Source organism: Colobus angolensis, unplaced genomic scaffold (genome assembly GCF_000951035.1).
Source record: "Colobus angolensis palliatus isolate OR3802 unplaced genomic scaffold, Cang.pa_1.0 Scaffold7, whole genome shotgun sequence".
In the NCBI taxonomy this organism is placed as follows: Eukaryota; Metazoa; Chordata; class Mammalia; order Primates; family Cercopithecidae; genus Colobus; species Colobus angolensis.
Genome location: NW_012120709.1, coordinates 9,596,192 through 9,622,176, shown reverse-complemented (window position 1 = coordinate 9,622,176; position 25,985 = coordinate 9,596,192). Strand labels below are relative to the sequence as shown.

General features: G+C 35.7%; 1 protein-coding gene across 1 annotated transcript in view; it reads right to left on the bottom strand.

Annotated features, from left to right (window-relative positions):
- DYNC2H1 (dynein, cytoplasmic 2, heavy chain 1) overlaps nucleotides 1-25,985 on the bottom strand; it is a 377,952-nt gene that overhangs the window by 207,867 nt on the left and 144,100 nt on the right. The window contains exons 66-70 of the mRNA XM_011927022.1: nucleotides 18,329-18,492; nucleotides 16,237-16,356; nucleotides 15,532-15,666; nucleotides 14,025-14,168; nucleotides 11,780-11,869 (exon numbers count right to left, since the gene is read on the bottom strand). Of these exons, the coding sequence (XP_011782412.1) occupies nucleotides 11,780-11,869; nucleotides 14,025-14,168; nucleotides 15,532-15,666; nucleotides 16,237-16,356; nucleotides 18,329-18,492 (653 nt within the window). The remainder of the gene's footprint in view (nucleotides 1-11,779; nucleotides 11,870-14,024; nucleotides 14,169-15,531; nucleotides 15,667-16,236; nucleotides 16,357-18,328; nucleotides 18,493-25,985) is intronic.

The window sequence follows — 25,985 nt, the reverse complement described above, 5'->3', positions numbered from 1 at the left end:
ACCAGTATCCTCTAGATCTAAGCTAAAGATTATTAGCTGTAAATCTTAGTTTCTTTTTCTGTATAACAGAATTGTTGTAAGCATTAAATGGCAGTATATGTAAGGCACTTAATAAAAGGTGATCAGTAAAATAACTATCTGATATACAGTAAACTGATATACTATATAATAGTCATATCAAATTTACTTCCAAAACATTCCATAAACCCATGATCCTCAAAGAGACTAAGAAGCAGTAAAAAAATCTAAGTAATTCATTCATTTTGCTTCTCCTCTATTATATTTATTGCTTTCAAATATTTTCAATGAAAAGTATAAAAGAAATGTTACCTTGTGAAGAGAAGTCATGCTTTAAGCTCAAAGCAGTTTATATAACATTGGACTTGGGCACTCACATATTGCTTGAGACTAAATCACCCATTTTAATGAATAATTTTATGTACATTCAACTGTATTTTCAGAAAACTCAAAGGATTAGATACAATTCTAGAAGTTTCAAAGTTATTTAACTAGAAGAAAATTATATCACTTATTAAGACTCACTTTAGTAGCCACAAGTTATAAAATTTCTAAACATCCAACCAGAGAACTTGCATTTTTTCATATAAGAGAAACTAATCTTAATAGAAAAAATAACAGAATCCAAATTAAATTATTTACACACTAAATAAAATCATGTGAGGTTAGTAATATTATACTTTAAAACATAATATATATCCGAATTTTACTCAATCAACAAACAAATTCATATGGAAATGGAGGCAAGGTGAATGGCATAGACATTAACTTTCAAGAAGTTTGCATGAAAACAATTTCTCTTCATATCCCACCATTTTTCTATGCCATTTCAAATCTGAGATAATAATCCCAAGAGGTAAGGGAAACAGTAAGAATATAGTATTCTACTTCCTGTGGATTCAGTTACCTACAGTCAACAGTGGTCTGAAAGTATTAAATGGAAAACCCCAAAAACAAAGAATTCATAAATATTAAATTGCAAGCCATTTTGAGTAACATGATGAGATCACGTGCTGTCTGGCTCCATCCTGTCTGGGTCATCAATTGTCCCTTTGTCCAGTAGATCCATGCCATATATGCTACCTGTCCATTAATCACTTAGTAGCCACCTCAGTTATCAGATCAACAATCACAAGATGGGTGAGTACAGTATAATAAGATATTTCAAGAGAGAGAGGCACCACATCATACAGCTTTCATTACTATATATTGTTACAACTGTTCTATTTTACTATTATTGTTGTGAATCTCTTACTGTGCCTAATTTATAAATTAAACTTTATCACAGATATGTATCTGTATAGATAGATATGTATAGGATAATACCAAACCCTACATATATTATGTTTTTTTCTATAGGGTTTGGTATATCTGTAGTCTTAGGCACCCATGCGGGGTGTCTTGGAATGTATCCCCCATAGATAAGAGATGACTACTGCACATGCTCCCAATCCTTCCTTCCATTTTCTTTCTTTTATTTTTATTTATTTATTTATTTATTTTGAGATGGAATCTTGCTCTGTCATCCAGGCTGGAGTGCAGTGGCGCGATCTCAGCTCACTGCAACCTTTGCTTCCTAAGTTCAAGCAATTATCGTGCCTCAGTCTCCAGAATAGGTGGGATCACAGGCACACCCCACCATGCACAGCTAATTTTTGTATTTTTAGTAGAGACGGGGTTTCACCATGTTGGTCAGACTGATCTCGAACTCCTGACCTCAGGTGATCCACCTGCCTTGACTCCCAAAGTGCTGGGATTACAGGTGTGAGCCACTGCGCCCAGCCCCAACCATTTTCTGTATACTCACCCAATATAGTTGGAAATGAATACTCCAACTACTTCCAATATTTTGTATCTATTCTAAATTATAAAGCGAAATGAAGAAACAATATGTAAAGGCACTTAGATATAAAAAATTGTTTTATTATAATCAAAAGTTTTAGGGAACAAAATTTACAATTTATCCTATAATTGTCTGAAATAGGTAACTGAAATAAAAACTTTTGCTCTCTTGAAGAAAAAACAATGGTATAGCTAATAATATAAACTGAAAGGCCTAGGCAGCTTTCTTTATCTGTTTTAGTTTATTAAGTCTAAATTTCCTGCTACAAAATAAGTCAATCATGTTTCTGTTCCAGGTCAACTTGCTTTCAGTTTAATGTGATGTGAATATTAATAATCCTAATCTCTCTTTATTTCAAGAGTCTACTGTTGCCATACTGCTGTCACCAACACGACAGCAAATTCAGCATGAGAGAAACCTAGCAGGTAGCTTATGCTGACTGTTAAAAACCCTAAAAGCTTTCATTAAATATAAAATTGGTTCCATCCTTAGTAAGGTTATAGTGATAAATCTTGAGAAATGTATCTCATTGCTTTATGATTAATGTGCTTTCTGAATTTTTATTAATCACTGAAACCCTACAGAATGCTGAATTTAATATTACTCAAACAGAAATATGAATTTTCCAAAACAGATATTCCATCATCAATTAAAACATGTCTTAAAAATTGTAAACAACAGCTTTTTAAAAATGAGTTTCACATGTTCGCAATAGAAAAGTATTATTCAAAGTAGGCAATGAAAAATCCCAATTGAGTACTAACTGAAATATTAATAAACTTGAGGCTCTCAACGTCTCTCCTAGTGAACAAAAATGCTGCCTTTTGCCTAATATATGCATTTTTAAAAGGTAAAGTAACTTAAAAGAAATAACTTCACTACAGTCACTACAGTTCACTAATATATTAAATCATTTTATCCTTCCCAAATTACATTATAAAATACACGACACAAGGCTTCAAATTTCATCAGTGAATATACTGTATTACTAACGATAAAATGAGAATATATAAACTGAGGTAAGATACATAGTTTAGAAACAAGCAACTAACTCCTAATAAGAAAAGTTACTAATATTTGAAATGAACAAGAAGGAAGTTTATATTCTCTTTTGCCATAAACAATTTTTAAGAATAATATTTATTTATAACACATCCACTTTCAAAAGAGATTTAGGGCAGCTTAAAATGAGTGTAGCTCCATAACATTTTCATAAATCACAGCCCATTTCAGTGTAAAGGTCTTAGAAATAAAAATTTAAAAACCATTAAGCACATTATCATAAGACTGACCAATAATAAAACTTCGTAGGCTTAATATACTGCCTAGAAAATAAAACAGATTAAAACTACATTAAAAAAAAACTACTCATACAAATCGAACAACCTAGAAATATAAATTACGTAAATCCAATGATTAAAAATTAGAAGAACCATAATTACAACAAAATAGACTTGTTCTATATAAAGCAAAAGTTTATTTAAAATATCAAGAAAACAGATGAGTATGGCAGGGTAAGGGAGGAAGGTAGAAATAAACAACTTTAAAAACAATAAAAACGATATAAAACAATAAGATAACATGTATAAACTATAGTCTGGTAAAAATTTAAAGGACTGATAACATCCTGGGTTGATAAAGTACAACAAGGGAGATAAAGATATACCTTTATTATCATGTGGGTAGAAATATTAACGGTAAAAAGCTTTCCAGAAAGCAATCTGCTAATATTCAACAAGATTTAAAAAGCAACCCTTGGACCAGCAATTATACTTACAGAAATTTACTGAATAGAAATACTATATATAAAAACAAGTGTACCATCTAGGATATTCACTATAGTCATATATAAGAACAAAAAATGTATAAATCATCTAATATTCACTGAGAGTAGTACATAAAGTAGTATATGGTCATATTATAAAATACCACACAGTCACTAAAAATAATGAAGTTAACATGTTTATACTCATGGAAAGATCTTCAGGACTTACTACAAAAAAAAAAAAAGAGAAACTATGGAACAAAATATATAGCAAGAAAAATTTTAAAATTATATCTATATATTTGTACTTATGAATATAAAGAGATAGGAAATGGATGATAAGGAACAAATCTAACCTTGAGCTGGTTTACTCTAATGAAGGAATAAGGGATGGAAATAGTTAAATGGATCTTTAAGGTTTTCTTTCTATACAGTTCCATTAAGCTTGAAACTCTAAAATAATTTAAAGTTTTCTTTGTATAATGAAAAAGTTTTAAGTATTGCATGAGATAATACATTATACAATGTTAGACAAAACAGGATATCTATAACTAATGACTCTATCACTATGAAGGTTATCTTCATAATTAGGATCATAACATTTTAGTGACAAAATGACTCTGAGATAATTTGCTTATAATTTCCCATTTTACACAAGGTAAAATTGAGGCCCAAAAAGTGAGGTTTGGATTATAGTCAAGTGCAAAATATTTAAAAGGAAAATATACAGGGTGGAAGGCAAGATGACCTACTAGATGCAACCAGGTGGAACAACTCGCACTGAGGGGCCAAGAAGACTGGCGGGCCCTAACAGATCTTCAGAGGGAAAGCACCAAGAGTGACGCAGGGAAGACACAGGGCTGGGCTGAAGGAGGAGAAAGCTGGGAACCCTACCCAGAGCTATTGCACACCTGGACTTGTTCCTGGCCCTCAATGGCTTCGAGGACTAGGTGAATTGAACTGGCAAGATGTAACCTTTTCTCGCCACAGGCCTCTGGAACCCAGGCAGGAAAAGACCCCTCAACCACCAAAGACACTTAAGTTGGCAGGCAGAGGGTGCTTAGAGAAGTGGTAGGGGCAGCAAGCCAGCTGATGTAGAGCCCAGGGGGTTAGGTACTGGAGTATGTGCAGCAGAGCTGGCCAGGGATGGCTATTTCCCTAGGCTCAACTTGCTCCCACTGGAGACTTCAGCTCTAAGTGAACTGTTCGTCTTGAACTCTGCAGGGCAATCTTGCCCATTAGACTAGCTGTTTTAACCCGAGCACCCTTTGGTCTGCTGTATCCCTGGAAGTCCCAATCTGGCCACGCCTGCTTGCAAGGCAGCCTCAGGTGCCCAGGGGACCTGCATTGGCAGACTGTGCCTGACTGGCAGAGAGCTCCAGCAGAGCTGTCTCCACAGCCATGCACCAGCCCAAGCGCTCCCTCCCCACACTCCAGCTTCCCCACGATCCACAGCAACTCCACACATCTTTGCGGTGCAAGTATGCATGGCCAGGTTTTGCTTTCCTTGCCCTACCAGCATGTGAAAGTGCAGTCTGCCCAACCTCCCACCACCCACCGCCATTGCAAAAAGAGCCTTGGCAGGCAGAGAACCAGCTGGCCCCACCCCCGTCAGTGGCTTTTGTGGTAAGATTGCCACTGGAGTGGAACTAAGCGCAGATAAGAGAGGATTCTCCCCAGACCTGACTGACCACTCCTGCTTGCAGGGGCACAGAGAAGGCACACACCTTCACCCACAGGGGCCCCGCCCTTGAGCCAACACCACCTGCAGTGTGATCATGCACACAGTCACCAGCAGCGGCTCCCCACACCCTCCCCACAGCTGCACTGCCTCCCCCACCTTGGTTAATGCAAGCAGAAAGGTAGGCACTCTGGTACCATTTAGTACCCTGACACAGCTGCTGCTGGGTCATGCAAACAGGGATGAATCCCACTGTAACCACACTATGAAACCCTTTGGCTAACACCACCTATCCGAGGGTAGCGACCAGCGGTCACAGAGCACCTTGCCCCTCCCACCCCACTCACCCCGACTGCCCTATGTGTGGATTCCTAACCACAGTGGATGCCTAACCCCAAGGAGCCAGAGATCAAAGTTGGGGCCCAATACGAGTCCCCAAGAGTTAGGCCACACAGTCCAGGATATGGGAGATGAGCACTGGCCTACTAAAATCTTCCAGAAACAACAGCAGTTAACTAAATCCACCTTAAACCTCAATCAAACATTCAATGTCATTAAATAGAATAAAAGGAAAAACAAAAGAAACATCGAAAGGTGAGCAACCTCAGAAACTGAAGATAGATAGGCCCAAAAAGATGAGAAAGAACCAGCCCAAGAAACCGGAAAGCTCAAAAGGCCAGAGTGCCTTCTTTCCTCCAAACAACCGCATCACCTTTCCAGCAAGCAACTACATTGAGATGGGTGAAATGACAGAAATAGAATTCATAATATGGATAAAGAGGATAACAGAATTCAAAATAAAGATCATTGAGCTACAGGAATACACTGAAAGGCAATCCAAGGAAGCTAAAAATCATGATAAAACAATGCAGGGACTGACAGCCAACCTAGTCAGTATAGAGAAGAATGTAACTGATCTGATACAGCTGAAAAACTTACTACAAGAATTTTATAATGCAATCTCACGTATTAATGGCAGAGTAGACAAAGTGGAGGAAAGAATCTCAGAGCTTGAAGACTTTCTTTTCTGTTTTTAAAAATTTTACTTTAAGTTCTGGGATACTTGTGCTAAACGTGCAGGTGTATTATATAGGTATACATGTGCCTGGTGGTTTGCTACACTGATTGACCCATCATCCAGGTTTTAAGCCCTATCTGCATTAGGTATTTGTCCTAATATTTCACTCACTTTTTACCCCACACCCCAACAGGCTCCAGTGTGTGATGTTCCCCTCCCTGTGTCCATGTGTTCTCATTGTTCAACTCTTACCTACATATGAGAACATGTGGTGTTTGGTTTTCTGTTCCTGTGTTAGTTTGCTGAGAATGAGGGTTTCCAGCTTCATCCATGTCCCTGCAAAGGACATGAATTCATCCTTTTTTTGTATCCTGAGACTTTGCTGAAGTTGCTTATTAGCTTAAGGAGCTTTGGGACTGAGACAATGGGGTTTTCTAAATATACAATCATGTCATCTCCAAACAGAGAATTTGACTTTCTCTCTTCCTATTTGAATACCCTTTCTTTCTTTCTCTTGCCTCTTTGCCCTGGCCAGAACTTCCAGTACTATGTTGAATAGGAGTTGTGAGAGAGGGCATCCTTGTCTTGTGCCAGTTTTCAAAGGGAATGCTTCCAGCTTTTGCCCATTCAGTATAATATGGATATTGATTCATATTCAGTATGATATTGGCTGTGGATTTGTCATAAATAGGTCTTATTATTTTGAGATACATTCCATCAATACGTAGTTTATGGAGTTTTCAGCATGAAGATGTGTTGAATTTTATGGGAGGCCTTTTCTGCATCTATTGAGATAATCATGTGGTTTTTGTCATTGGTCCTGTTTATGTCATGGATTACGTTTATTGATTTGCATATGTTGAACCAGCCTTGCATCCCAGGGATGAAGCCAACTTGACTATGGTGGATAAGCTTTCTGATGTGCTGCTGGATTTGGTTTGCCAATATTTTATTGAGGATTTTTGAATGAATGTTCATCAGCAATATTGGCCTGAAATTTTCTTTTTTGGTTGTGTGTCTGCCAGGTTTTGGTATCATGATGATCCTGGTCTCATAAAATGAGTTAGGTAGGGGTCTCTCTTTTTCTAATGCATGGAATAGTTTCAGAAGGAATGGTACCAACTCCTCTTTGTACCTCTGGAAGAATTTGACTGGGAATCCACCTGACCCTGGGCTTTTTTGGTTGGTAGGCTATTAATTACTGCCTGCCTAATTTCAGAACTTGTTATTGGTCTATTCAGGGATTCGATTTCTTCCTGGTTTAGGCTTGGAAGAGTGTATGTGTCCAGGAATTTATCCATTTCTTCCAGATTTTTTAGTTTATTTGCGTAGAGGTGTTTACAGTATTCTCTGATGGTAGTTTGTATTTCTGTGGGATCGGTGGTGATATTCCCTTTATCATTTTTTATCGCATCCATTTGATTCTTCTCTCTTTTCCTTTTTATTAGTCTTGCTAGAGGTCTATTTTGTTGATCTTTTCATAAAATCAGCTCCTGGATTCAGATTTTTTTTGAAGAGTTTTTCGTGTCTCTATCTCCTTCAGTTCTGCTCTGATAGCTGTTTCTTGTCTTCTACTAGCTTTTGAATGTGTTTGCTCTTGCTTCTCTAGTTCTTTTAATTGTGATGTTAGGGTGTGAATTTTAGATCTTTCCCACTTTCTCCTGTGGGCATTTAATGCTATAACTTTCCCTCTAAACACTACTTTGGCTGTGTACCAGAGATTATGGTACGTTGTGTCTTTGTTCTCATTGGTTTCAAATAACTTATTTATTTCTGCCTTAATTTTGTTATTTACCCACTAGGCATTCTGGAGCAGGTTGTTCAGTTCCATGTAGTTGTGCAGTTTTCAGTGAGTTTCTTAATCCTTAGTTCTAATTTGAGTGCACTGTGTTGTGACAGACTACTTGTTATGATTTCTGTTATTTTCCATTTGCTGAGGAGTGTTTTACTTCCAATTATGTGGTCAATTTTAGAATAAGTGTGATGTGGTACTGAGAAAAATATATATTCTGTTGATTTGGAGTGGAGAGTTCTGTAGATGGGGTGGAGTTAGGTCTGCTTGGTCCAGAGGTGAGTTCAAGTCCTGAATATCCTTGTTAATTTTCTGTCTCATTGATCTTTCTAATACTGACAGTGGGGTGTTAACCTCTCCCACTATTATTGTGTGGGAGTCTAAGTCTCTTTGTAGGTCTCTAAGAACTTGCTTTATGAATCTGGGTGCTCCTGTACTGGCTGCATATATATTTAGCACAGTTAGCTCTTCTTGTTGCATTGATTTCTTTACATATGCAATCCCCTTGTCTTTTTTGATCTTTGTTAATTTAAAGTCTGTTTTATCAGAGACTAGGATTGCAATCCCTGCTTTTTTTTTTTTTGCTTTCCATTTGCTTGGTAAATATTCCTCCATCCCTTTATTTTGGGCCTATGTGTATCTTTGCACGTGAGATGGGTCTCCTGAATACAGCACTCCAATGGGTGTTGACTCTATCCTATTTGCCAGTCTGTGTCTTTTAATTGGGGCATTTAGCTCATTTACATTTAAGGTTAATATTGTTATGTGTGAATTTGATCCTGTCACTATGATGCTAACTGGTTATTTTGCCCGTTAGTTGATGCAGTTTCTTCATAGTGTTGATAGTCTTTACAATTTGGTACGTTTTTGCAGTGGCTGGTACTGATTTTTCCTTTCCATATTTAGTGCTTCCTTCAGGAGCTCTTGTAAGGCAAGCCTGGTGGTGACAAAATTTCTCAGCATTTGCTTGTCTGTAAAATATTTTATTTCTCCTTCACTTATGAAGCTTAGTTTGGCTAGATATGAAATTCTGGTTTGAAAATTCTTTTCTTTAAGAATGTTGAATATTGGCCCCCACTCTCTTCTGGCTTGTAGGGTTTCCACAGAGAGATCCGCTGTTAGTCTGATGGGCTTCCCTTTGTGGGTAACCTGACTTTTCTCTCTGGCTGCTTTTAACATTTTTTCCTTCATTTCAACCTTGGTGAATCTGATGATTATGTGTCTTGGGGTTGCTCTTCTCAAGGAATATCTTTGTGATGCTCTCTGTACTTCCTGAATTTGAATGTTTGCCTGTCTTGCTAGGCTGGGGAAGTTATCCTGGATAATATCCTGAAGAGTATTTTCTAACTTGGTTCCATTCTCCCTGTCACTTTCAGGTACACCAATCAAATGCAGATTTAGTCTTTTCAAATAGCCCCATAATTTTTGGAGGCTTTATTTGTTCCTTTTCATTCTTTTTTCTCTAATCTTGTCTTCATGCTTTATTTCATTAAGTTGATCTTCAATCTCTGATATCCTTTCTTCCGCTCAATCAATTCAGCTATTGATACTTGTGTATGCTTCATAAAGTTCTTGTGCTATGCTTTTCAGCTCCATCAAGTCATTTATGTTCTTCTCTAAACTGGTTATTCTAGTTAGCAATTCCTCTAAACTTTTTTCAAGGTTCTCTGATTCCTTGCATTGGGTTAGAACATGCTCCTTTAGCTCGGAGGAGTCTGTTATTACCCACCTTCTGAAGCCTACTTCTGTCAATTCATCAAACTCATTCTCTGTCCAGTTTTGTTCCCTTGCTGGCAAGTAGTTGTGATCCTTTGGAGAAAAAGAGGCATTCCGGTTTTTGCAATTTTCAGCCTTTTTGCGCTGGTTTTTCCTCATCTTCGTGGATTTATCTACCTTTAGTCTTTGATCTTGGTGACCTTTGGATGGGTTTTTGTGTAGATGTTCTTTTTGTTGATGTTGATGCTATTCCTTTCTGTTTGTTAGTTTTCCTTCTAACAGTCAAGACCCTCTGCTGCAGGTCTCCTGGACTTTGCAGGAGGTCCACTCCTGACCCTGTTTGCCTGGGTATCACCAGCAGAGGCTGCAGAACAGCAAAGATTGCTGCCTCTCCTTTCCTCTGGAAGCTTCGTCCTAGAGGGGCCCCTGCCAGATGCCAGCTGGAGTGCTCCTGAATGAGATGTCTGTCGACCCCTGCTGGGAGGTGTCTTCCAGTCAGAAGGCACGGGGGTCAGGGACCCACTTGAGAAGACAGTCTGTCCCTTAGCAGAGCTCAAGCGCGGTGTTAGGAGATCCACTGCTCTCTTCAGAGCCAGCAGGCAGGAACCTTTAGGTCGGCTGATGCTGCGTTCACAGCCGCCCCTTCCCCCAGATGCTCTGTCCCAGGGAGATGGGAGTTTTATCTATAAGCTCCTGACTGGAGGTATTGCCTTTCTTTCAGAGATGCCCTGCCCAGACAGCTTCTGAAGGATTTAGTCTATATCTCAAATAAAAATCCTCAAAAAAATCACAAAAATTACTATCCTGTTCTAAAAATATATTAACTGTATATGTTTCAACATTTTCTAAGAAGCCTATATAATTGAACCATAATAATTCTATCTCTCTCAATTAATTGCCTTTACAAAGCTCTTCTTCAACATTATGTCTTAAGCTATACCCAAAGATTGCTATTTAAAAAAAAAAAAAAATTGTGGCCGGGTGTGGCGGCTCATACCTGTAATCCCAGCACTTTGGGAGGCTGAGAGGGCAGATCACATGAGGCCAGGAGTTCGAGACATGGTCTCCAACTGACCAACATGGTGAATCCCTCTCTCTACTAAAAATACAAAAGTTAGCCAGGCATGGTGGTGCATGCCAGTAGTTCCAGCTACTTGGGAGGCTGACACAGGAGAATGGCTTGAACCCAGGAGGCAGAGCTTGCAGTGAGCCAAGACTTCGCCACTGCACTCCAACCTGGGCAACAGAGAGAGACTCTGTCTCAAAACAAACAAACAAACAAACAAACAAACAAAAAATTTTAAGTAAAAAAAGGCCTCTGTGTTTTCTAATATCTAAAATTTCGAAAATACTGTCCAATGTGTGTTCTCTTCTGGAACATACGTAATATGAAAACTTCTGTAAAAAACTTCTTTCATAACTCAGGCTCAAACACTAGTTTACTTCCTAATGCTAACAATGCAAAATAATTTTGTTCCTCAACCCCAGAGACATTGGACAATGTCCACAGACGTTTTTTTATTCTCACAATTGATGGGAGGGAGTGCTGGAAGGCAAAGATGCTGCTAAACATCCTAAAATGCACAGAACAACATCCCACACAACAAAGAATTATATAGCCCAAAATGTCAGTTGCTGAGGATGAGAAAGTCTAGCTATATAATGAGCTACATAATCCACTGTCATTATCTCTTTTGGTGACCACTGGAATGTTTAGAACTAAGTCAGCTAACCCAGTGTTTGCTCTCCCCTCTTCATTTGTCACTTTTTTTCCCACTACAACCAAGAATGCTATAAGACATTCCAGTTAAATTTTCTGGAAAAATATGAGAAATACCATTTTTAATACCTTTCCAGTAGGGAAAGAGTTATACTATAACTATAAATATTATGTTAAATCACAGAACAAGTAGCATTTTATATTTGAAAAATATGATGCTTCTTACCTTAAATAGACAATGACATATATATTCATATACCATATGTTTTAATGAGCTGATAAGTGACTGGATTCTCTGTTCTGTATTTTCAGAATCCTGTAGATTACAATTAGAAATTCATTAGGAAATTTATAAACATTTAAAAAGTACTTCTATAAATTGTTCCTCCAGATTCAAAGCTGATTCTGAAATAAGTATCTTTTACCATCAAATTCAAGGGACTAAACAAGTGCTTTAAACTTGAACATTAATATAATATAAAAAAAGACATACCTTTCTTTAATGTATAGAGTTAAAGCTTTCAACAAATGAAAATTACAATCAATTCCCAATAATGCAACATAAGTTGAATTTTACCATATCACTTTGATTCCTATTGGCATTAAAAATACTATCTACATCAATCTAGGTTAAGGCCATTTTAATTATTTGTATTATAATTATCAATCCAACCCTAAAACAATATGACAAGAATACCTTATAAAGAATTTTCTCATTCTCAATATGGGAACCTCAATGATCTTAAATCATGGGCTGCAGGATGAATAAGGATGATAGTTCAATAACTTTGAAATTGATGCTGTAAAAACTCACATACAATTTTAGTTTTTGATCTGATATAATAATTCTATTTTGCAAGACTGTAATAATTGAAAAACATGTTATTAGTGTCTATTTCCTTTGATTAAAGAAAAATTGTTTGGTATAGAAATGCAGGAAGGGAAGGTTGTTCAACCTGTCCTTTTCCCTTAGTGTGATGTAAGTTTTACATCTCAGAGAGCATTTGGAGAATACATGTCTTGCAAAGATCAATTCTGGTCTAACAATTAGACTAAATTTGCTTGCTTCCTTATGATTTATAAATTACTACCAAGAAAAAAACCTAGTAAAACAATTTTAATGGCTCAGAAAAATACATCCAGGATCAGCAGAGAAATGTGTGAAGTTGGTTTAAAGAAAGCATTATGAACTGGAACTCAGATGCATTAATCCTAGGCTTCTAGCCTTGTAGTAGTATGTTCTAACCAAGACAACTAATCATTACTTTAGATAGCAAATACTTGTATTCGTTTCACTATATGTTAACAAAGATCACATGTGAAATTGAGACTTGGATTTCCTAAAAGTCACTCTATAATAAGACACAGTACTGTACCTACAAGATCCAGTAGATTTCCTAAACAGAAAGAAAGTTTTGTCCTCTACTTAGATTTGTGACTGCTTCAGCCAATACAATACAGCAGAAATGACACAGACCTAAGGCTGCGTTTTAAAAGGCTACTCAGTTTCAGCCTTATTCACTGAAATACACAGTTAGTGCCCTGAGCTAAAAAATAAGAAGTCCAGCCATCTACTCAGTGCTGGTAAAAAGCCAAGCCTCCTGCAGAGGTGCTGCAGTTGGCAGTCCTGTCACCAAGTCCTCCCACCCACAGCACCAGACGGGCAAGTAAAGCATCTGCCTTAGCCCCTCAACTCTCAAGTCCTCCCAGCTGAGGTCCTAGACATTGTGAAACAAACAAAGTCATCCCTGCTGAGTCCTGACTAAATTTCCAACAGAATCAATAAGCATAAGAAAATGGTTTTAACTGGCCAAGTTTGGGATTAATACGATACTCAACAGAAATAATTAGAACAATGTGCATATATAGGAGGTGGTTAAATAAAGTATGGTATAGCCTCACCATCTCTTAAAAACATTAAGTTTATATTCACTGATAGGAAAGTTGTCCATAATACACTAATACACTTTTAAAAGCACAGTATTGTATCTTTTAGTTAAAACAATTTGTTACCCTTTAATATATCCTTCTCTCCATTAGAATACATGTTTGATAAAGCAGTGGACACTTGTATCCCCATTATCTGGAAAGTTACGGCCTTAAACAACAAGGACATATAATAAAATGTTAAATGCTGTTTTCCCCAGGTAATGATATTATGAGGATAATTCTTATTTTTATACCTTTCAGAATCACTGGGTTTTTTAAATGATTATCAATTACTTATTCATTTATACTCAGAACATAAACTGTTTTCATTAAAAAAACTGTCACATTGGGACACCTTGTTAACAATATAAAAAGAAATTAAGTAACTAATTTCTTTATATAGCTTAAAAGTGTTACATGTGGTCTTTTGGAACATAATTCTATGAAAGTTTGCTTAATAATTTTTATTATAAATTAAGTACTCTCCCTAGTAACGTGATCCCTGTAATTCAATGTCAGGTACAGGGTAACCAACAGCTTACCTGTTTGTTTTGTAGAGCTCGTTGGAAAAGTCGGAGAAAAGCAGCCAAACTAAAACGGTACATATTATTAATTTTGGACAAATCAGAAATAATGAAGTACATCTTGCTGGCACTCTCAGCCAGGGGGAGATAGGCATCCCGTTCCTATGGATCAAGAGATCGGTAGGGGATAGGGTGGAAACACCTTAGAATTAGTGCTTTACTGCCACCTAAAGACTACAATGCACATATCTACCCAAGTAAAAAAAAAAAACCTTACTTTTCTATACACATAAAACAAATGAAGATGATGAATCATGGTTTCTAACTAAAAAAGATAGCAAAATCTAGTTTTTCTTCCTCATTTTTATAAAACTGCAGACAACATATGTCTTAGTCTATTAAGGTTACCTATAACAAAATACACTAAATTGGTTCTGCTTTTATATAACAGAAATTTATTTCGCCCAGTTCTGGAAGCTGGGAAGTCCAAGATCAAGGTGCCAACAGATTTGGTGTCTGGTGAGAGCCTGTTTCCTGGTTCACAGAAAGAACTGCTTCTTGCTGTGTTCTCACATGCCGGAAGGGGCTAACAAACTTCCTCGGCCCTCTTTTATAAGGTTACTAATCCCACTCATGAGCGCTCTGCCCTCATGACCTTGTCATATTCTAAAACCTCCACCTCTTAACACTATTACACTGGGGATTAGATTTCCACATATGAATTTTGGGGGTGATGAGGACACACAAATATTCAGACTATAGCAATATATTTTAAATACCTTTCTACCTGTCAGTTGACAGAGCTAGAAGGGGTTCACAGATTGGTCTTAATGAGGACCAAGAGCACTAGTATCAGGGGAAAGTGGGTAAGATGAAATGGTAAATATTTGTGATCAGAGAATAGATGATCCAATTTTACATTTTAAAAGAGAATCAGTTAAGGTAACGCAAGACAGCATAGCACTATTAGGCTATCTCTGATGTGGAGAAAAGTTCGAACTGAGTATAGGATTGGTGACAATAAGAACACTGATGGAACTAGAGGTAGAGAAGACAACTCTAACAGGTGTCCACGTTAGGATAATAAAGTACCCAGCACTGTTCATTGTAAGCATGAAAAGAGCCAATAACTATAGCTTAGAGCTTATAACCCTTTTAATTAGTATATTTAATTTGCCTTAAGAAAAGTTCTAAGAATAGCAAAGATATTCTGTAATACTCATTTTCAATATACTCATTTCCAATTTCAGTACAAAATTGCAGCTCTATCTTAGATCTAACATTATGCCAGAAATCAGTAGAAGGCATCAGGGTATATTGACAAACAGTCCTTATCCTCAATGTGCCAACATCTGAATTCCCTCTCTACAATAATTAGAATCAAATCAAATCAGCGTTCTGATGTTTTTGAACAGCTCTTTTTAACATCATCTTTCCCCTGAGGACCTGATTCTACATTTTCTATCATATTAACCTAAATATTCAAGAAAACATAATACAAAATTACAAAGAAGGAAATAATTACTTGATCAAGGGAAATTTGGAGTTTGTAAGACTCTTTAAGTGACTCTTGAATAAGTGCACTGCTTGCTTTTGTCTGATTCAAAGACTCAATCAAATCCTTATTTTCCAAAATATTGCCTTGAGATGTGGCAAGTGTCTGTAGGGAAAGTTAACAACATGAACATCATTATACATATAAAAATAACCAATTAAAGCAAGCCCATATTAACTGTCATTCATTTGATGTTTATGGCAACTTACGTTATTTTAGAAGAATTTCAACATTTTATAGCCCTCTTAAAGTTTTATTCTATTTTTATTATAGCCTTCTTATATCAAATGAATTAATAAATTATTTTATGAAACTATATCATTATCAAACATATAAAGGTATTAATTTTGTCGATTTAATAAAAAATAAAAACGACTTAAAGTTACAGATTTAGTCATAATTTCCTGCTTTTAATGCTTCTTGAAATCATGAGCATATAATTAAATAATAAAACAATACAAATTAGTTAAAAATTGCTTGTCTTAAACATTGCTCATTAAGATCTTGTATTCCAAAAGATAACTCCCTTTATTGTTAGAATTTTGACTGTAAGATATACACTAATATGCCTTTGGAAAAAAAAATCTGAAGATACTATTAGTTTTCTAAACCCTACTATATGTATTCATTAAAAAAGGTAATATGAAAAAATAACCTAAATAGCTAGACTTTTACCTCTAGAAGAGATTCTTCAAGCTTTGCTAGCTGTATTTTCTTATCTTCTTCCTGTTGTAATAGTTTTGTTTTCTGTCCTTCTAAATCAGGTTTCTCATGCTGAATGGTTAAAGCTAAAAGCTTGGGAAAACAAAAAGACAAGGTACTTCTAGCAATAAGGCTTACAACAAAATAAAAACTTCCTGCAAACAGGCCTTGTGTTTCACGGACTATTAGAAATATGATACTATGTTATCTCATTTCATTCTTTCTAATTAAATATGAGATACCTTCAATAATTACATTTGATGAAAAAGTGACAAAACAAATAGTTAAGCTGATCAGCAAAATATTAACTACTGTAGAAAAGCTGTAAGAAAGTGCATTACTTAACGTATCAATATGTAATATTTAGTTTTAAATTAAATATACTAAATTATGAGAGCTAGTATTTTTGTAATAGTAAGTATTCACATTAACAAATAAAAAGGGCCGGGCACAGTGGCTCACGCCTGTAATCCCACCATTTTGGGAGGCCGAGGTGGGCGAACCACGAGGTGAGGAGTTCCAGACCAGCCTGGCTAACATGGTGAAACGCCGTTACTACTAAAAATACAAAAAATTAGCCAGGCGTGGTGGTGGGCGCCTGTAATCCCAGCTACTTGGGAGGCTGAGGCAGGAGAATAGCTTAAACTCGGGAGGCAGAAGTTACAGAGAGCCAAGATCGCGCCATTGCACTCCAGCCTGGGCAACAGTGCCAGACTCCGTCTCAAAAAAATAAAAATAAAATAAACAAATAAAAAGATAAAATACTATGTCATCAAAACCACAATGAGATACCACTTCACTCCCACTAGAATGACTACAATTAAAAAGATACATAACAACCAGAGTAGGCAAGGATATGGAAAAACAGGAACCCTCCTACATTACTGGTGGGAAAGTAAACAATGCGGCCACTTTGGAAAGATTTGTTTGTTTCTCAAATTGCCAAACATAAAGTTAGCATAAGACCCAGCAATTCCACTAAAAAAAAACATTGAATTGTACATTTTAAATCAGCAAATTGTATGGTATGTACATTGTATCTGTTAAAGCTGTTATCTGTGAAGCTGTTGAAAAATGCTGTCAAATTGCTAACTCTGAATACTAAAATAGAGAAAAACATTGGTATAAAATACGTAATTCAAAATCTGCTGTAAAAACATCTTCATTTAGTTCTTGCTAAAGTAAGACCTACATAGCTCCTTTTTGCAACTACTGTGGAGATCTTTTAGATAGAAGGAGCAATTCTGTCAATTAATTCTGCCAAGTTTTGAGTGATTGTCACATTGTTTTATTTAAAAGAAGTATCAAGTCAATCAAAAGATATTGTTCGTAAAAATATACTTGATGAGTCATACATATGCAAAGAAATATTTTGAAAGAACAATGTAAAAAATTACAATCAAGTAAAAATTGCAGCAAATATGTATGCCATCATATAAATCAAAAAGATGAAAAAATCTACTATTGTTAGATGAGTAAAAAATAGAATGATACTCCAAAAGTCAACTGGCATTATATATTTAAAGAGGAAAAATGAGTTAGGAAACATATAAGTATGGACATGAAAAATCATTTTGAAATTTATGTAATAATTCTAAATTGTAATGAGCCATCTGAAGATAAATACACTTCAAAGATGCCATGTGTTCTAATGGTTAAAAAAATGCTGGCTCAGGAATCAAAGACTGTTAACTAGCTGAACAAGTCAATTAGCTACACTTTTCACAATTAAATTTCAGTTTTCAAACCAAAAATATAATGCAGATTATCTTAATCTCTATGATCCATCAATCTCTCAAATTCTACCATATGTAACAGAAATAAACTTTAAAATTAGAGTTATATTAAAAGAAGCAGCAATTTGACATTAACATTAAATGTATAGGTCCAATACATATGACAAATGAAATAAGCCAGAATGCTTCACTCCAACATACAAGTATATTTTCAAAATCATAAATTTAAATACTAAGTAGTCTAACAAAACAGCTTTTCACTCAAAATGTCTAGTAAGTATATAAAGCTCCTAAGGAGTCCACAGTAAATTTTTATTATCTGTGTATACCTGCCCTCGTAATCCACTTCTTGTTGTAGTAAAGTTAACCTCAGTAACAATGGAAGCTGCATCCGGTGGAATAAAAGGATTTGGGTTTCTTGTTGACAAAAAGAGGCGGAATTCTTCATTGTAGTCAATAATTTTGTCACCTATTTGTACCACATAACGTGGTCCTATTTTTAAAAAAGTAACACAATTAGTTGGTCTGAATCTTCTGTATTTTGCTACACCATATTTGAAAATATAATTTTAAAGTACTTCTAAATATAGGCTTTTCAACAGAGTCTAAGACAGTAAAAGTTGGGCTACCTGAGATACTGTTAGCAGAATGTTCTATTAATCAGCACTTATGCAAGCAATGATAAACAATATTCACTAAGAAGATCCTGGGATACTGAAGCACCCAAGGAATATCTATTTACATCTAGTATGGTTTTAACATTAATATGTTTCATATTCCAAATTTATCTGAAATGGCTGATTATAGATGACAAAAATAGAAATCCTCAATTATATCTTTACTTCTAAATTCATCATTTTAAAAGCGGTTATTGCACTAGTATTTAAGATACAGTATTTGAAAACAGAATGATGGTTAAAAAAACAAAGATTATCAACATGTGTAAACTGAAAAATACACATTATCAACAAAATGAAAGAGCAACCTACAAACTTGGAAAGAGTTATTTATAAACCATATGTCAGATAAGGGGTTAACATCCAAAATGTATAAAGAAAAAACTCATACAACTCAATAGCAGAAAGACGAATAACCTGATTAAAAAGCAGGCAAAGGACCTGAATAGACATTTCTCCACAACAGCTACATGAAAAGATGCTCAACATCACTTATCATGAGGAAATGCAAATCAAAACCACTATGAGATATCACCTCACACCTGTTATGATGGGTATTATCAAAAAAGACAAAAGATAACAAATGTTGGTGAAGGTATGGAGAACAGGGAATTGTTGGTAGGAATGAAGACCAGTGCAGCCATTATGAAAAACAATAGGAAGGTTCCTAAAGAAATTAAAAATAGAACTACCACATGACCTAGCAATCTTTTTTCTGAGTATCCGCCGAAAGGTGAAGTCATCACCTCCTACAGATATCTGCACTCCCATTTCTTCACAGCATTATTCACAGCAGCCAAGACATGGGAACAACCTAAATGTCCATCAACAGATCGGATAAAGAAAATGTGGGTCAGGTATGGTTGCTCATGCCTGTAATCGCATCATTTTGGGAGGTTGAGATGGAAGGACCACTTGAGACCAGAAGTTCGAGATCCATCTGGGAAACTTACTGAGAACTCATCTTTGCAAAAAAAAATATTTTTAATTAGCTAGGCATGATGGTATGTGCCTATAGTCCAACATACTTAGGAGGCTGAGGCCAGAGGATCATTTGAGCCCAAGAGTTCGAGGTTACAGTGAGCTGTGATCACATCACTGTACTCACTCCTGGGCAACAAAGTCAGACCGCGTTCTAAAAAACAGGAAGGAAAAGAAAAGAAAACATGATGTGTATACACAAACACCCACAAACACACAGTGGAATAATATTCAGTCATAAAAAAGAAGTAGATCCTGCCATTTGCCATAACATGTATAAACCTGGAAAACATTATACTAAGTAAAGTAGGCCAGACATAGACAGAAAATTGCTGCTTGATCTCAAATATACAGACAGAGAATAAAATAGTATTTACCAGGGGTAGGTAGCAGGCAAACGAAGGAGGGGATGGGAGATGTAGTCAAAGAATACAAAATAGCAGATATGTAGGATGATTAAGTCTAAAAATCCAATGTACAACATCAGGACTATAGGTAACAAAACGGATGTTTTGCTAAAAGAGTAGAGTTTAGCTGCTCTTCAAACACAAAACGGGGGCTAGCTGTGTAACTTGATAGATACGTTAATTTGCTTTACTACAGTAAAGCATTTTATGATCTATATGTATCCCATAATATAATGCTGTAAACCTTAAATATGCACAATAAAATATATTTTAAAAAACACAAACAAAAAAGTTGAAAGAGAACGGAAAAGTACATACCATGTAAATACTAGCCGAAAAAGTTAGTGTAACCACTCTAATATCAGACTCTAAAACTTGAAACATTTCTAGAGATAAAGAGCATTTCATAATGATAAATAAGACAACTGAATAGAAAGATAACACATTTCCAAAAATGTATGCATCTAATAACAAAGCTTTCAAAATATTTAAAACGAGAACTGATAGAACAAAAAGACAAATTCAAAATCACAGAAACTTTAGGATATTTATCTCAATATATGATAAAGCAAAGAGAAAAAAAGAAGTTAGGGCATAGATTTGAACATCAGAATTAACAAACTTGACACTATTAATTAACCTGTACAGAAAATTAAACCAAGGAAGAGCAAAATTCATACAATTTTCAAGTTTCATGAAACATTTATAAAAATTAACCAAATGCCAGATCAGAAAGACGGCTCAACAGAATTCAAAAAATTAAAATACTTTACAATAAGTTCTATGACTAAGTGGAGATAAGCTACATATCAATAACAAATATGTAACTAGAAAATCTCCAACCACCTGAAAATTAAACAACAAAATGCTAAGTAATTTATGAGTCAAAAAAAGAAACTAAAACCTGGGTAGGAAGATGAAGAAAGGCTTAAAGGAAAATTAATAGACATAAATGCATATATTAGAAAAAAGAAAAAACTATCAATATTTTGATTTTCCGTTTCAAAAATCTAGACAAGACCAAATAAAATCTGGAGAAAGTAATAGGAATGAAACAATAAAGAGCAACATCAATATTAAAATACAGTACAGAAAATCAACATTAAAAGTTGGTTAGCTACACATAGACTTGGGAAATATGGGAACATTAGATAGTGGAGATTACAAAAGTGAGGGCGGATCACGGGCTACAAAACTTCCTCTTGGGTACTATGTCCACTGTCTGGGTGATGTGATCAATAGAAGTCCAAACACAGCATCATGCAATATACCCTTGTTAAACAAACCTGCATATGTCCCCTGTGAATCTAAAATTAAAATTAAAAAAACTGAAAATTGGTATTTTGAAAAGATTAGTAATATTGATAAATCCCTATCAAGACTAATCCATGAAAAGGATAATAAAAATTATCAATATCAGGAAAAATGAAACACCATTACAAAGCCAACAGACATTGAAAAGATGAGAATATTATTTAAAATATATACTATGCGATAATTTCGATAAAACAATCACCTAAAAAATATAATGTAACCAAAGCCGACAGACACACAAAAAAACACAATACGTGCAAAACAAAATAAACCCAGTGTTTAAAGAGCCATAGCTCACGTTTACCAGCTCTTTACAATGAAAGATGGAACATCATGGGAAATTGTGCACTGTGTCAGTAAAAAGGAATTAATAGAGGCTTCTTAATAGGATTTTGGCTTGGGTTAGGTGATGTATAAATAATTCAAGAAAAATGTACTTTTCCTGGGAATTGGGTATGATCAGAAAGAGCAAACAATGGTTTGATATCATAATTTTTATGTAGGAGGTAAAAGAAATGGAGTGGGACTAAACTGTAATTGGTAAAGAAGCAGGAGTCATATTAACTGGGATAAGAGAATGTTTGGTTATTTTTGTGTTATGGAAAGTATTCCTGTTTTTTGTGCTCAAACATGACTGTGGTCAGAGAGTGACCTCTCTAATGTTGGTGTTTTGTGAAATGATTTATGTTCAACAGGAGTACACAAAGGCCAAGCTATTAGAATCTGGCCAGATCTCTGTCTAGAGTAGTTAGGTGCTACTTTTTTTCTTTCTCATTTACTCAAAGTACAAAAAAAGCAAAACATCTCTATGCTGTTATAAGTTAGGAATGTGGTTATCCTTGTGGGGCAGAGGTGTGCTAAATAAGAGGGCTTCTGGAGTGCTAATAAAGCTCTTATGTCTTGGTTTGGGTGTTTATACAGGTGTATTCAATTCGTAAAAATTCAGTAGCTATAAATTTAGGTATTCTTTTCTTTATGCATATTTATATTTACATAAAAAATTAAAATAAAAAATAAATGGTGTTCTTTGGTGAGTAGAACTAGTCATGGGAGGGGAGGAACAGAATGCTGCTGCACTTCTGTATCATTTGACTTTATAACCCATGCGTGTACTACTTTGATACAACATTTCTGAAAATATTTAAAAATAAATATTTTATTGTCTAAAAAAGACTCTTCAGTGTAAGTCTCATCTCTTACAGAAAATAGCAAATGTAGAACTAGAGAGACCAACACAGTCTTAACTGTATGAATTCTTAATTTACATTGGAATTAACTTGTGATGCAGTTAATTTTGATTACTTTTTTCCTCTGAACACAAAATCTGTGTTGTACTTTAGATAACTAAAGACAGAACGATTAGGCACAGGTACAAGATTTGGTCTCTGGATCCTTGCCAGGGAAAGTGCCAATTTACATGGCTATTGTTGTTTTCTGAACCAACATCAGGCTTGGGTATTTTTTGGTTGTTGTTGTTTGTTTTTTTCAGTCAACATGTATAATAGAATGAATATTTGGGGTGCTTGGATACATGAATATATTTAGATGCATTCATAGTGATATCTTTGGTTACTTCTATAACAATCAGATAAAGATTCAGGCAAGATCAACCTATAAGGTATACCCAAACACTATCAATATTTACAGCTGAAAGAAATGTATTATGACAGAAAGTGAAAAAGAATCTGTATTTTTACACCAGGCAGGGGTGCTCCACAATTTCATCTGTCTGAATTTTGGAAACTAATGCTGCTTGAAGGTTTACTATGACCATTCAAATTTAAACCAGGCAGTGGCCACCATAGATTCCATAGTACCTGACATAACAATGACTATAAAAAGTGCTGTCATAACTGATAGTTAGTATGTAGACTGGGATATTGTTAATTATTACTGATTATTTATTTTTTATATTCTTTTGGGAAGACGACCAAAATCAGTTCAGCTATTACACGCAGGACACCTTTATAGGTCCAAACTCTTCAGAAATATATTATCAACTGAGTTAGATGAATTCAAGTACCATGAGAAACTCTACATAGGTCCAAATTCCATTCCATTATATAGATACAATTTTGATAATGGTCTCCAGTGGGAAAACTTTTCACATTGTATTGCATACCACTCAGGCACAACTAACTCAAGATGAATGGGACTTAATTAAAAGCAAATCTAAATCTCTGGCACCCAAAGAAGCAAATAAAGATTTCACAAGGAGATATCCCACAGCCCATTATAGCCAAACTGCTTACTTTACAGCCACTGAATACAAAGAAAGAAAGATAACTAACATCTGAATACCCTCTTGGTCTATAAAAAGCAGCATGTTCCATCCCTGGAAATTTTACCATATCCCCTATATCTTGTACACAAATGTGGCTAGGTTTAAATCACAGCCCTTGCAAGAGGCAGCTTTGGAAGTAATTGAGGCAACTGTAAATCAATCCTTGTCTTTGGTCCCTATATCCTTCAGGTACAGAGAATTACAGATATCTACAAATAATCTCACAGATGAGCAAATCCAATGCAATGCTATACCCATCAACTAGCCACAAGTACAATTTCTGGCAATTGATAGCATTGGATATTCTGTACAATGAGCTCACTTCAAGTAGTGTTCCTGGCTAGAAAATATGCCACTCTGAGACCAACTAAAATATACCTGTCCAGAGACTCATGGGTTGGAACTAGGGAACTAGCTTAAGGTCTCTCAACCTTAGCACTATTGACAATTTGTGCTGAGAAATTATTTGTTGTAGGTAGTTGTCCTGTCCATTTTAAGATGTCTCTAGCAGAGTGGCCCTCCACTCCAGCTGTGACACCCAAAAATGTCTCCTGACATTGCCAAATATTCTCTAGGAGACAAAACTGCTCCTAACAGAAAAACACTGATCTACCAGTCTTCGGGCCATTGGGTCACCCAGATGCATTTGGACTACGAAAGACACATCCATATGAAGAAATACCTTTTGAAAAGAGAGACAACAATCAATCACAAATTTAACCTTTATGTTGCATATACATATATGCCTGTCTCTGAAGCAACCATGCCTAAAGGGAGGCATCTGGACTAAAAGAACCAACCACAGATGTTTAGCTGTCATCTCTAGTATAATTCCTGATTCCATACTCAAACTCGACATGGAAATAAAACAATCATAAAGGACTGGAATGCTTAATAAAAAATAGTTTTGATGACTATTGTTCTTAAAACTATTAGCCAACTACACTAGCCTCTCCCTGAACAACTTCTATACAGTTAGCTGGTCCAATTGTCTTCAACTATTTACCAACTGCAAATTGCTACATCTACCTTCTGCCTTGGCTGAGCTCCTAAGCACATAGGAAACAAAGTTGAAAAAAAAAAAAAGAGAGAGAGAGAAAGAAAGAGAATTTGAATTGGACCATTTAGTCCATTTACATTTAAGGTTAATATTGTTACGTGTGAACTTGATCCTGTCATTGTAATATTAGCTGGTTATTTTGCTCGTTAGTTGATACAGTTTCTTGTTAGCATCAATGGTCTTTACATTTTGGCATGTTTTTGCTATGGCTGGTACCAATTGTTCCTTTCCATGTTTAGTGTTTCCTTCAGGATCTCTTGTAGGGCAGGCCTGGTGGTGACAAAATCTCTAAGCATTTGATGAAACTTAGTTTGGCTGGATATGAAATTCTGGGTTGAAAATTCTTTTAAGAATATTGAATATTGGCCCCCACTCTCTTCTGGCTTGGAGAGCTTCTGCCGAGAGATCTGCTGTTAGTGTGATGGGCTTCCCTTAGTGGGTAACCCGATCTTTCTCTCTGGCTGCCCTTAACACTTTTTTCCTTCATTTCAACTTCGGTGAATCTGACAATTATGCATCTTGGAGTTGCTCTTCTCAAGGAGTATCTTTGTAGCGTTCTTTGTATTTCCTGAATTTGAATGTTGGCCTGCCTTACTAGGTTGGGGAAGTTCTCCTGGATGATATCCTGAAGAGTATTTTCCAACTTGGTTTCATTTTCCTGCTCACTTTCGGGCACACCAATCAGACGTAGATTTGGTCTTTTCACATAATCCCATATTTCTTGAAGGCTTTGTTCATTTCTTTTTCCTTTTTTTTCTCTAGACTTCTCTTCTCGCTTCATTTCAGTCATTTAATATTCAATCATTGATACTCTTTCTTCCAGTTGATCGAGTCAGTTACTGAAGCTTATGCATTTGTCACATATCTCTCGTGTCATGGTTTTAATCTCTATCAGTTCGTTTATGGCCTTCTCTGCATTGATTATTCTAGTTACCCATTCTTCCATCCTTTTTTCAAGATTTTTAGTTTCTTTGCACTGGGTACGTAGCTTTTGGATAAAGAGTCAAGACCCATCAGTTTGCTGTATTCAGGAGACCCATCTCACATGCAGAGACACACATAGGCTCAAGGGATGGAGGAAGATCTACCAAGCAAATGGAGAACAAAAAAAAGCAGGGGTTGCAATCCAAGTCTCTGATAAAACAGACTTTAAACCATCAAAGATCAAAAGAGACAAAGAAGGCCATCACATAATGGTAAAGGGATCAATTCATCAGGAAGAGCTAACTATCCTAAATATATATGCACCCAATACAGGAGCAC